The sequence below is a fragment of the Eptesicus fuscus genome, chromosome 12, assembly GCF_027574615.1.
Source record: "Eptesicus fuscus isolate TK198812 chromosome 12, DD_ASM_mEF_20220401, whole genome shotgun sequence".
NCBI lineage: Eukaryota > Metazoa > Chordata > Mammalia > Chiroptera > Vespertilionidae > Eptesicus > Eptesicus fuscus.
Window position 1 is genome coordinate 83854193 of NC_072484.1, and position 12926 is coordinate 83867118.

Consider the following 12926-nt stretch of genomic DNA (forward strand, 5'->3'; position numbering starts at 1 on the left):
CCTCGGAGTGCTAGGCTCCTGGCTGAATGGCGACCAGCTTTAGTTGACTGGCTGTGAGCACCGGTGGCGGCGTGGCGTGGGAGGAGCAAAGGTCCTGGTAGCCTTTAGCCACAAAGCCGACAAAGCCCCGCCTTCTCCCCGCCCAACCACGCCCGCCCCGTGCCCTAGCTGTGGCCCCGCCCAACGCCCCAGCTTTGGCCCCGCCCCGTGCCCTAGCTGTGGCCCCGCCCAACGCCCCAGCTTTGGCCCCGCCCCGTGCCCTAGCTGTGGCCCCGCCCAACGCCCCAGCTGTGCAGGGCGGTCCGCAAGCGCCTGTTGTGCGCCTGCGCGGCTCCGGGTCTGGCGGGCAATTTGTTTCTCTCCCAGAGTCCCGTCTGGCGATCCCTGGCTTCTGGCGGAGATCAGAGTTTGAGTGGCTCGCCTTTCGGCCGGAGTGGGCCCTTTCCTCCCGGACCCGCGTGAAGCTGGGGATCCTGACATCGGAAGCAGGCAGAAGGCATTGCTTGGACGGGTGTGGGGTGCGGGATCGCGCCGGGGGGGGGGGGCGGGCGGAGGGCTGGCTGGGGTACCTGGAGGGGGTGCTTGGGACGCCCTCACCCACCTGGGAGTGACAGTAGCTGAGTCCCTTCCTCCTCCCCTCCTTACCGACCCCACACAGGAAAGCCCCGGGCCCCCCAGCATGGGAGAAATGTTTACTTGCACCCGTTTCTTTGCAGTTGCTGTGTTATTTCGTAAAATTTGTGTTTATTTTGCGTTTTTTAAAGAAAACGGCAATGTTGTCTTTATATATATGTGTGTCTGCCCCCCTAAATCCTTAAGAGATGATGCAGGCTTATTTCCTGTACCTTGGTTGGGATGTTTAGACTACAGGAGGCTCTAAGACCAGTCAGTACTGGACTTTGGTTAGAAACTGAATTTTGTAGAATTGAAAGAGATTGTTCTTGACATCTCGTACTTTATTTTCAAGTGGATGTGACCTACTGGATATGAACCATTCTTGGATTTTGAAAGTGAGCAGAAATTTGTCTGGCTTTTGTTTTTTGAAATTGTGTATGTCCTTCCTTCAGGGGCTTGAAGGATGGCCTCTTCAGATCTGGACCAAATATGCTCTCATATTAATGAAAAGATTGGCAATATTAAAAAATCTCTGTCATTAAGGAACTGTGGTAAGTAGAATAGGTTCCACTGACTTTGTACACAATGCATTTTGATTGCTCTTCCCCTTTGAATGATAACTTATGCCTGGTTAAGAGAATGAATGTATCTTAACAAAGGTGATGTCAAGTTTCAAATGGCGATTCAAAAGCACTTCGGCTGCTGTAATTTACTGATCACTACTATCAAAAATAGTGAATTTACTCAACTATTACCATTACTACAAGTCAGGAAACAAGGCCTTAAAATTTAGGTGACTAAAAGTCGTTTGAAATACCTGTGTGCCCAACTAGCTATTTAATCCCCTGAAATTAATCTCAGTAAAGACATCAATACTCGCCTTTACTGACTAATTTGATTTCGTTGTTACGGACCTAGTGTCAAATGCAATTAGCATTGCCCTATTAGGTAGAATAATGTAGTGCATCTCGTGAGGAGGAGGAGAAGGAGGAGTTAGCTCCTACTGAGAGCTTTACTGGGTTCCAGACACAATGCTAAGCCCATGTAATATGCTTTTTCTCACTTATCATTACAATAATCTTGAGGTAGGCTCTGAATTCTCTGACTTCAGGCCTGGAGCTCTAGCCATTTCACTCTACTGCCTCCATAACTTACAGATATCGTCAAATTATGCTTTTATTTATGTGTGTTTGGTTGGTAGAAGTGAAGATGGAAAGATCTGATTATAAGAAAAAAAAACCGTTTTTTGTTACTTCTTTTATTTCTAGAGAGGAGGAGACGCTGGTTTGCCCATCCTCAGACCTATGAAGCTAGAGAGGTGGGGTTGGGAGTAAGAGAGCTTGCTACTTGACAAACTCAGGCCTTTCTTTCTGTCTGGGACTTTTTATGTTACTTTCTCCACTTGGGGGTCATTAATCAGGTGGCTGGTGTAAATATCCCAACCCTCTACTACAAATTCTGAAAGGAAACTCTCCCTAACCTCCCACACACACCTGAACGCTGGACCAAAACATAAGCTTATTTCTCCCTGGCCAGTGATTAGAATTTTTAGGTTTACACTTTCACTGAAGATACATCCCACGAAGAGGGGTCCTGGCTTTATTTGGGATTCTCACTGCCAACACCCTGTGCTTTGAAGTTCCAAAATGTTGACTCGATCCCCATTAAAACTAAATATATTTGCTTGCTGAGACTGACAGACTCTCTCCAGCGTCCCTCTGCACCCCTACCTCCCCCCGCCCCAGATTAGGGCTCCTGCAGTAGCATCTCACATACATTGCCTGGTTTGTGAGCATTTACCTTATTCTCATGAAAGTCAGTTATGCCTGTAGAGGGTGTTTATTTTATCTAGCATTTCTAGTTTGTGTTTTTTTTAATCCCCACCCGAGGATATTCTTTTCTTCGATTTTTAGGGAGAGTGGGAGGGTGGGAGGAGGGGGGGGAGAGAGAGCAAAACATTGGCTGGAGAGAAAGACATGCACCTGTCGCCTCCCAGCCTGACTGGGGTTGGGGATCGAACCTGTGACCCTTCGGTTCTTGGGCCAATGAGCAAAACCAGCCAGGGCTCTAGTTGTTTCTTTTATCGTGGAGGAACTTGCCAGAAACAAAAGACTCAGGGGACACTGTACTTGCCTCTCCCTTCCTTTTTTTCCATGCCAGTACTTAGAAATGAGGTCTTAAGATTATCCATGGAGACAGGTCCTAGGGCCTGAAACCTAGCTCTTTCTGCACCCCTAAATGTCTCTGAGGTAAAGCTCAGTTCCGAAAGTTCGGTTGGGTACGTGTGCACTGTCGTTTTTCTGTACACTTTATTTTCCACTTTACCTTTGTTTATTAATAGGTCAAGTCCCTAACTCGAAGACTATATTAAATAAAATAGGAGGTGAGATCATGGTAATAAATGAACTTCTAAATAAATTGGAAATAGAAATTCAATTTCAAGAACAAACTACCAATTCACTCAAGGTAATGTTTTTCCTTATTTAAAAAAAATCTTTATTGTTGAGAGTATTACATATGTCTCCTGTCCCCCCACCCCCACTGACCTCTTCTAGCCCCTCCCCCCACACACACCCCCACCTCAGGCCTTCACCACCCCATTGTCTGTGTCCATGGGTTATGCATATATGCATACAAGTTCTAGCGAAGCAACAGAATAAAAAGGCAATAAGTACAAATTTCTTAATCACCGGGAATTCTTAAGGGTTCTGTAAGTTTTATGTCCTAGCTTTGTAAATTATTACTGGTACAGTTTTTTTTTTTTGCGTTTTATTTTCTCAGTATAAAGCACTCCAGAGCTTCACAGGTATTCCTTTTCTCACGTTGGTTCCAATGGAATTGAACCTTACTGAACAGTAAGGTTTCCTCAGTAATTGTTGGTAGGTTTGATTTAAACAAGTGATGTCCTGGTGGCTGAGGTGGAAGGAGCTGCCCTGGGAGGAGATGTGGATTCTTAGCCTGCCCTCAGCACCTCTGCCACCCTGAGAAAGCCATTCACCTCTTGGGAGCTCTGGGTCCTCATTTGGAAAATAATGGGTCATGCTGAACTCTTTCTTTTTTTTTTTTTTTTTTAAATGTTTTTATTGATTTTAGAGAGATTTTAGGAGAGGGAGGGGTAGAGAAATATCGACGGGCTGCCTCCTGCATACCCCCTACTAGGGGTCAAGCCCGCAACCCAGGCATGTGCCCTTGACCAGGAACGGAACCGGCAACCTCTTGGTGCATTGGATGACACTCAACCAACTGAGACACACCAACCAGGGCAACTCTTTTTTTTTTTTTTTTTTTAATATATTTTTATTGATTTCGAAGAGGGAGAGGGAGAGAGAGAAACATCAATGATGAAAGAGAATCATTGATTGGCTCCCTCCTACACACCCCCAACTGGGGCTCGAGCCCGCAACCCGGGCATGGGCCCTTGACCAGAATCAAACCTAGAACCCTTCAGTCCACAGGCCAATGCTCTATCCACTGAGCCACACCGACCAGGGCGGCTCTTTTTTAAATATTGCTTGCATTCAGTGCTTTTTCACCCCTTCTGTGTTCTGCAAACTCACAATTCTTATGATTGTGCACCATGGTCTTTCATGCTCTCTGTAACATCTTAATACACAGGCAGGACGGACACTTATTCATGAGCACTTTTTGAATTTTAGGAACTCTGTGCATCTCTTGAAGAAGATTATAAAGATGTGGAGCATCTCAAAGAAAACATTCCTCCCCATTTGCCTCAAGTAACAGTGACCCAGAACTCGTAAGTGTATTCATAATTATTCTTGCCATCTGTATTTATAAAACTACTAGAGGCCCAGTACATGAAAATTCATGCACTGGAGGGGGCGATCCCTCAGCCCGGCCTGCCCCCTCTCACAGTCCAGGAGCCCTCAGGGGTGGGAGGCGACCTGGCGATCAGGGGAAGGCGATGCCACACCACACCTCTGCTGCTACCACTGCCGGCAATGCAAGCCTCGGCCCGGCCCTGGTTACCTGAGCCTTGGGCAGCCGCCATCTGAGGCTTGCCTGCACCTCGGGCCAGCCCTGGGTGGCTGGGGGGCTGAAGGGACTGGGGGACTCCGGAGGCAGGTGCGCGGGGTGGGCCTGGCCTTGCCATGTGCCTGCTGCCTTGGCGGGGCTGAGGGGACTGGGTGCCGCCATCTTGTGGCTGTGGGCACTGCCATCTTTGAGGGTGGGGCAGCAATTAGCATATTTCCTCCTTATTGGCTGTGGGTGCTGCCATCTTTGAGGGTGGGGCAGTCAATTAGCATATTTCCTCCTTATTGGCTGTGGGCGCTGCCATCTTTGCGATAGCATGAGGGTCAATTAGCATATTCCCTCTTTATTAGCTAGGATTATAACGAACACCTCAAGTCTTTTTGCCTTTTTGTGTGCTTGCAGTTTTGCTAGTGGCTGTCTGTTTTGTTTTATTTTTGGTCACTTACACCAGAAGTCATATTTCCCCTGTCTTCACCAGCTTTCTCGTCCCTCAAGGAAAGGTTGCCCCTCTTTCCCAAGGGTGAGTCTCCTCTCGGATCTCTTCCTCGACTTTTTCTCATTTCTTTCCCTTAGAGCAGATTTTGTCATTTTAGGCCAGATCCTTCTTTGTTGTGAGAATAGGGTGTTTAGTTGCATCCCTTACTCTACCAACTACTTACCAGTAGCACCTCAGTTCCCCTCCACACCCCCATCCCCACCAGTGGCGACCATGAAAAGTATCTCCAGACCTTGTCAGATGTCCTCTGAGGGGCAGAATCTCCCCTGACCCTTGAGAGCCCCTGTCTTAGGGTAGAAATAACCTTAATGAGCTTCCCATCTTAAAAACATCCAAAAGAACAAAATACTTAGCTCTGCTCCCCCTCCAACTACTGTCCTATTTCTGTTTACTGCCAATGTCTGTTTGTACCTCCTCTTCCCAGAGCAGCTAACATCTGGCTTCTACCACACTTAAGAAACTGGTTATTGAAGGTTATAAAGAGGTCGGAATCCCTCTTCAGCCCTGATTCTTCCTATCAGGTTTATTTTGTTGCCCATCTTCTTGTTTTTGGAATTCTGTGAATTTTGGAATTCTGGAATCCCTGCACCATGTGTTGGATACCGATTTCTTCCCAGTATGCATACAGTTCTGATGATTGCCTATAATCTGCATCTCTCTTCTGTAGTGGAAATGTATCAGATCTTGACTCTGAAGAACCTGTCAAAGTTGAGGAACCTGCAGTCACAAAGAAGCCCTCTAAAGAGCAAAGGAATATTAAAGAGATGCCATTTATAACTTCTGAGGAGTTTAATGGCATTCCTGCGTAAGTATTTAAAATAAATGTTAACGTTCAACTCTTTAATAATCAACATACATGATTGTTTAAATCACAAGGCTTAATTATATTCATCATAATATGCTGTGTTCAAATATTGATCTTTTCTAAAACAGCTTTGTATTGGACTATGAAACTGCAGGAAATCTCTTGTCGAAAATGCTTAAAATCATGTAGAAATTCAGCGAAGGGTCAGTTTATTGCCGCGTCCTCTCCAGGACCATTTTGTGATTTAGACTTATCCCCGTACATTTTAGACATAGCCTCAGTTTTGCTGTGATTTTAAAGCAAGTGTGTTGTATAGATTTGAGGTTAGAGTGGAGAGCGTTGTTTTTCCATTTGTCCCTTAACTTATGCCACACATTTAAACTTGAGTCTGGGCTCTATTCTGGGCCTGGGTCTCTGGGAGAAAACAGGGGTGAATAACACAACATGCCTCGCCTAGAGGCAGGTCTCCTTTGCACTTGACAGACCACGGCAGTGGGAAACCTGTTTATGGCCGTGGTTGGCAAACTGCGGCTCGCGAGCCACATGCGGCTCTTTGGCCCCTTGAGTGTGGCTCTTCCACAAAATACCACGGCCTGGGTGAGTCTATTTTGAAGAAGTGGCGTTAGAAGAAGTTTAAGTTTAAAAAATTTGGCTCTCAAAAGAAATTTCAGTCGTTGTCCGGTTGATATTTGGCTCTAGTTGACTAATGAGTTTGCCGACCACTGAGTTATGGGAATCGTGTTTTTAAACTCTCATAATCCCAGGGCTTCACTTTGCTTCTTGGCTTTATATCATTACATTTTTCATTATTATTTTATAATACACTAGAAGCCCAGCACACGGAATTGCGCAGCCCCGCCCACCCGTGCTCGCCCTGCCACACTCGCAGCCCCACCCACCCGCGCACGCTTCACCACGTGCACAGTCCCACCCACCCGTGCTGGTCTTTGGTTGTTATGGCGTTAGGGCCACTGGGTTTTTATAATATAGATGTAGTTAGAAAATATTTGTTGTCGAAAATGATTATAATTCTACTCAGATAAGATAGAGTATTTCCTTATAGATTTTATTTAATTTCACATATATAATTGGTTGTCTTTTTATTATTACAAAAAAAAACAACTGATATAGACAGCTCTCAGGAAAGTAAAATAGCTCTGTGTCCCAGATGTTTTCCTCCTAGGCCTCTATCTCAAGGAAGTGGGGAATTACAGAATAGACTTGCCTAAGAGAAATTTCACTGAACCGTTATTTCTAAGAGTGAGGTTGCTAGATCCTATGGGAGGAGGATGTTTAGCTTTGTCAGAAACTGCCAAACTGTCTTCCAAAGAGGCTGGGCCATTGTGCATTCCCACCAGCAATGAGTGAGCGTTACCAGTGCTTCACACCCTTACCTGCATCAGCTTGGTCAGTTTTTTCTATTTTAGCAATTCTCATAGGTGTGCAGTGGTATCTCGTTTTAATGTTCAGTTTCCTAATGACATACGATGTTGAGCATCTTTTCACATGCTTATTGGCCACTTGAAAAATACTGGCTGTTTGATAATTCTGGGACAGTAAGGAGGCTGGCATTTCTCTTTAATCTTTGGGGGGTTGGTCACTCAGTCTTGTCCTTTATTGACAGCTTTGTTTTCATGAAATTCTGTTTGAGCTGTTCAGTTTTTTAGATTGTTGTTGCTCATTGGCTGAACTATAGGGAAGAAGTGTGGAGTAGAAGGGTTTTTAGAAAATGCTTTCATAAAGAGATAAAAGAAGGAAATTAAATAGTCATGGTGGAGTATTAATTTTTAAACTAAGGGGTTATTTGGTGAATAAGAGAAATAAGAAGATTAAGTATAACATCATAAACATTTTTCAAAGAAAATGTTTTGTATAATGAGTCTTTAAAAACACATTAATCATCTACTTATTTACAGGTACATGAAATCCCGCTTAACCTATTGTCAAATTAATGATGTTATTAAAGAAATCAACAAGGCAGTAGTTAGTAAATATAAGATCCTACATCAGCCAAAAAAGTCTATGAGTTCTGTGGCCAGAAATCTCTATCACAGATTCATTGATGAAGAAACAAAGGATACCAAAGGTAAAATGACAGCATATACGTATATGTATACCTGCCATCTGTTTGGAGTGTAAATAAATCATGAGAAACAAAACTAATTCTAGAACATTCTAAATTTAGAGAGGCCGTTCTCCACCAGAGGCGATTTTCCCACCACGGGACATTTGGCCATCTCTGGAGACATTTTTGGTTGCTACAACTGGGGTTGGGTTGGCATTTGGTGGATAGAGACCAGGGATGCTGCTAAAGACCCCTCCAACGTACAGGACAGCTCCCACAAAAAAGAATTATGTCACCCAGAATGTCAGTAGTGCTGAGTCTGAGAAACACTGCTTTAGAGTTTATTATGGAACTATAACCAGTGTGTCCAGAATTAGAATAGTAACCATAACAGTTGGTCATGCTTATATAGCACTTCCTGTGTGCCAGATGGTATACCGAGGGAGCTTCAGTCCTCATCACGTCCTTAGGAGGTACGGGCCACCACTAACTCCATTTGCAGCCCAGGCAAAGAGAGCCCGAGTTACTTGTCCAAGATCAGCCAGTCAACTGATAGAGCTGCTGAGGGTCTCATTCTCTTACCCACTATCTCAAATTAGCTCTTGAAAAGTGAATTGTTCAAAAGATAGCAACAGATAGCTAGTGATATAATAAGCAGGGCTACGTTACTCAAATGCTACAGTAAACATTATGCCACTTCAGTTGAAAGAATAATTGTTATTTTAGCAAGAATACCGTTTCTCACTTTGGTTGGATAATGATAGTAAACATGATTAGTGCCATTCATAATCACAGTGTAATGCATCAAAGACTCATCTTGAAAGTTGTCCTTATAAAAATTAGCGCTAATATCTTTATTTGCAGGTCATTATTTTGTAGTGGAAGCTGACATAAAGGAGTTCACAGCTTTGAAAGTTGACAAGAGGTTTCATGTTATACTGAATATCTTACGACACTGCCGGCGGCTGTCAGAGGTCCGAGGGGGAGGACTCACCCGATACGTTATAACCTGAGGCCCTTTGAGCTTTTGAATCAGCCAACAGTAGGGTATAGAGGCTATTCCTATAGTGTCCTTATATGTAATTTTTAAAAATATGTAATTTATCTTTTCTTGTTTCTTATACAAATAAAACTTCTTTAAAATAAAGCATCTAGGAAAATGGGAGATATCTGTAATACTATCAACAATAAAAAATATATTAAAAAGTAAATAAATAAAGCAAAGCATATAATCCTGGCTGGTGTGGCTCAGTTGGTTGGAGCATTGTTCTGTGCAGGAGAAAAGGATCAGATTCCTCCTTCCTCACCTTTTGTTCTAGTCTGGTCCTAGGCGGATTGGCTGAGGCCCACTCACATTGGGGAGGGCAGTCACTTTACAAAGCCCGCTGATGCAAATACTAACCTCACCCTCCAAGACACACCCAGAAATAATGTTGAATCTGGGCACCCTGTGGCCCGTCAGGTTGGCACTTACAGTTACCCATCATCATCTATGACTACGCATCTGCTCGGCCGGCTGATCCTCGTAGCAGAGAAAGTGTCTCACCAAGTGTGTGAGCTGTGCTTAGCTGCATACTAAAACTGCAACTCTAGTCCTTAATTGTAACACAGAAATCACATTGTTTCTTGGGAATACTCCCTTGAAGTTAATTCAGCAACATGGTGTATGAAAAAAAAAAAAGGCACCAGAAACCTGGGTCCTGCCCTACCTCTGCCATTTACTCCCCCTGGGTTCTTCCTTCAAAAATGTAACCCTTTCTCACAAGCTCCATATCTACATCCTGGTCCCACACTGTCACCTGTCCTCTGGGTTAATTCATAGCTTCTTAACTGGTCTCTGTTTGTTCTTGTCTCCCTGCCGTCTCCTCTCCACCAAAGTTATGGTAGGTCACTCGGCTACTCAAGAACCTTCAACAGCTCCCCATTTCTTACATGGTGAAAGTCAAGTCCTTACAAAGGCCTGCAAGGCCCTTCAGGGGCCCAACTCCAATGGGATATCTCCATTGCCCAGCTCTGCTCCAGCCACTCCAGCCTCCATGCTGTCTCTGGAACAGGCCGAGGATGCGTCTCCCTCAGACCTTTGGCTGGCTGTTGCCTCTGCCCAGAAAGCTCCTCATCTTCTCATGTGACCCCCTTTCATCCTGGGTAGCTGCTCAAGTGCCCTTTGTTTTTTTTTGTGTGTGTGTTTTTTTTCAAGTGCCCTTTGATCATTGAGACCTTCTCAGACCACCGTATGTTCTTCTGCAACACTTCCCCTGTTCTGCTTAATTGTCCTTCATAGCATATTTGTCCAGCTGTTGGGTTAGGTATTTCACATACTTATTTCTTTCTCCCCTCACTAGATTATAGACTCTGAGGTTAGGAGTTTTCCCCCACTTTCATTCAAGGCTGTGTCCCTGGCCAGTCTAACAGAGCTTTCCAGTAGAGGGCGCTAAGTAAATATTTACTGAGTGCACATTTACTGAAAGTTTGTGCCCTTGGGAAGTGCCCGGGTTTCCTCCTATACATATTGAGATGGTTGAACAAAAATTTTTTCAGGACCTTCTAGTTTTAACATTCTATGATTCTAACACTCCCAGATACTTCTGGGAAATATATTCATGTTAAATATAAAAGCTATTTCCTCTGGCTAGATTATAAAAAAATTGTAAAAAATATTCTGATAAGCTTTACACAGTGGTAGTATCATAGCCAATGAGGTTTATCTGAGTCATGATTATTGCTAATTGAAAACTTTTCCCAATAACCCCGCCATGATGACTTGAAATATATTTGGCATTGGCAATTTTTGACAATCTCTATGGAGACTGAATAAAAAATATATAAATTCTGACAATTACATGGAAATCTCATTTTTTCTTTCTTTTTGTAAGAGTTTATTTGAGCCAAACTGAGGATATCCTGCAGAGCAAGATCTCAAATGCTCTGGAAATCTCATCTTTTAAGTAAAGACTCTGTAAAGTATTAAGTTTCAAAAAATATTGAAATTTAAGTTACTAGTTAGTTAATAAAATGAAGCTTTTCATAAAATAATTAGGGACCATTTATAAAAATTGTTTTCAGCCATCATCTTTAGTTTTCTAATTTATTTTGCTTATTAGATAAAGTTTTAAGTTTCACAATTTGTAAATGTTATAATTAAATTATTATGATGCATTATATAGAACTTTGTGTGATAGCTTGAAGTTTTGTTTCATAATATTAAATGATTTCTTTATGAAACTTCCCACCTCCTAATAAGCCATTACCATTGTTCCATAAATATATCTAATAATACAAGTGGCAAAATAAAAGAAAGATTACTCAATATATTAAGGAATCTTCCTGGATATACTTTAAACAATGTTACTCAAATTGGAGGCAAGACTATATTTGATTAGAAAGTAGAAATAATATCAATTGAGCTCTGTTAAAGTTAGGCTCTACAGCAGCGGCTCTCAACCTGTGGGTTGCGACCCACAGGTTGAGAACCGCTAGCAGGGTCGCCTAAGACCATCGGAAAACACAGATATTTACATTACAATTCATAACAGTAGCAAAATTACAGTTATGAAGTAGCAATGAAAATAATTTTATGGTTGGGAGTCACCACAACATGAGGAACTGTATTAAAGGGTCGTGGCATTAAAAAGGTTGAGAATCATTGCTCTAAGGGGAGGTGGTGAGTTACTCTGGCCTCAGGTCTCTGCTGAGGACCGATGGAGTCTCATCTATTTTTTTAAAATATATTTTATTGATTTTTTACAGAGGAAGGGAGAGGGCTAGAGAGTTAGAAACATCGATGAGAGAGAAACATTGATCGGCTGCCTCCTGCACACTCCCCACTGGGTATGTGCCCGCAACCAAGGTACATGCCCTTGATCGGAATCAAACCTGGGACCCTCGAGTCTGTAGGCTGATGCTCTATCCATTGAGCCAAACCAGTCAGGGCTCATCTATTCTTTTTTTTTTTTAATATGTTTTATTGATTTTTTACAGAGAGGAAGAGAGAGGGATAGAGAGTTAGAAACATCGATCAGCTGCCTCCTGCACACCCCCCACTGGGGATGTGCCCGAAACCAAGGTACATGCCCTTGACCGGAATCGAACCTGGGACCCTTGAGTCCGCAGGCCAACGCTCTATCCACTGAGCCAAACCGGTTTCGGCAGGGCTCACCTATTCTTAAAAAAAAAAAAAATAAATAAATAAATAAATATATATATATATATACACACACACACACACACACACACACACTAGAGGCCTCGTGCACGAAATTCGTGCACGGAGGGGGGTTGTCCCTCAGCCCAGCCTGTACCCTCTCCAATCTGGGACCCCTCAAGGGATGTCCGACTGCCCGTTTAGGCCCGATCCCTGGGATCTGGCCTAAAACGGGCAGTCGGACATCCCTCTCACAATCCAGGACTGCTGGCTCCCAACTGCTTGCCTGCCTGCCTTCCTGATTGCCCCTAACCACTTCTGCCTGCCAGCCTGATCACCCCCTAACCACTCTGCTGCCAGCCTGTTTGCCCCCAACTTCCCTCCTCTGTCGGCCTGGTTACCCCTAACTGCCCTCTCCTGCAGGGTTGATCACCTCCAACTGCCCTCCCTTGCAGGCTTGGTCCCTCTCAACTGCCCTCCCTTGCAGGCCGGGTGCCTCCCAACTGCCCTCTCCTGCTGGCCATCTTGTGGTGGCCATCTTGTGTCCACATGGGGGCAGGATCTTTGACCACATGGGGGCAGCTATATTGTGTGTTGCAGTGATGATCAATCTGCATAGTACTCTTTTATTAGGTAGGATAGAGGCCTGGTGCACAGGTGGGGGCCAGCTGGTTTGCCTTGAAGGGTGTCCCTGATCAGGGTGGGGTTCCCTTGGGGCATGGGACGGCCTGAGCGAGGGGCCTGTGGTGGTTTGCAGGCGGGCCATGCCCCCTGGCAATGCAAGCAGAGGCCCTGGTATCTGGAATTTATT

General features: G+C 44.1%; 1 protein-coding gene and 1 non-coding gene across 2 annotated transcripts; both read left to right on the forward strand.

Moving 5' to 3' along the window:
• Positions 1-1071: 1071 nt before the first annotated feature.
• On the forward strand, positions 1072-9193 carry SKA1 (spindle and kinetochore associated complex subunit 1). Its single transcript, XM_008148287.3, has 6 exons — positions 1072-1166; positions 2957-3081; positions 4272-4369; positions 5772-5909; positions 7826-7995; positions 8839-9193. The coding sequence occupies exons 1-6, from the start codon at positions 1079-1081 to the stop codon at positions 8985-8987; spliced, it is 768 nt and encodes a 255-aa protein (XP_008146509.3). The 5' UTR covers positions 1072-1078; the 3' UTR covers positions 8988-9193.
• A 1446-nt stretch (positions 9194-10639) lies between these two features.
• Positions 10640-10781, forward strand: LOC114234042 (U4 spliceosomal RNA). The gene has a single exon (XR_003620239.2). It is a non-coding gene; the product is annotated as a U4 spliceosomal RNA (small nuclear RNA).
• The last annotated feature ends 2145 nt before the right edge of the window (positions 10782-12926 follow it).

Bases quoted from the DNA above. Each gene is read 5' to 3' on its own strand.
- SKA1 (XM_008148287.3), top strand. From the start codon at position 1,079: ATGGCCTCTTCAGATCTGGACCAAATATGCTCTCATATTAATGAAAAG. The intron at 4,370-5,771 runs GTAAGTGTATTC...TCTCTTCTGTAG, and splicing joins GTAACAGTGACCCAGAACTC to TGGAAATGTATCAGATCTTG. The intron at 5,910-7,825 runs GTAAGTATTTAA...ACTTATTTACAG, and splicing joins GAGTTTAATGGCATTCCTGC to GTACATGAAATCCCGCTTAA.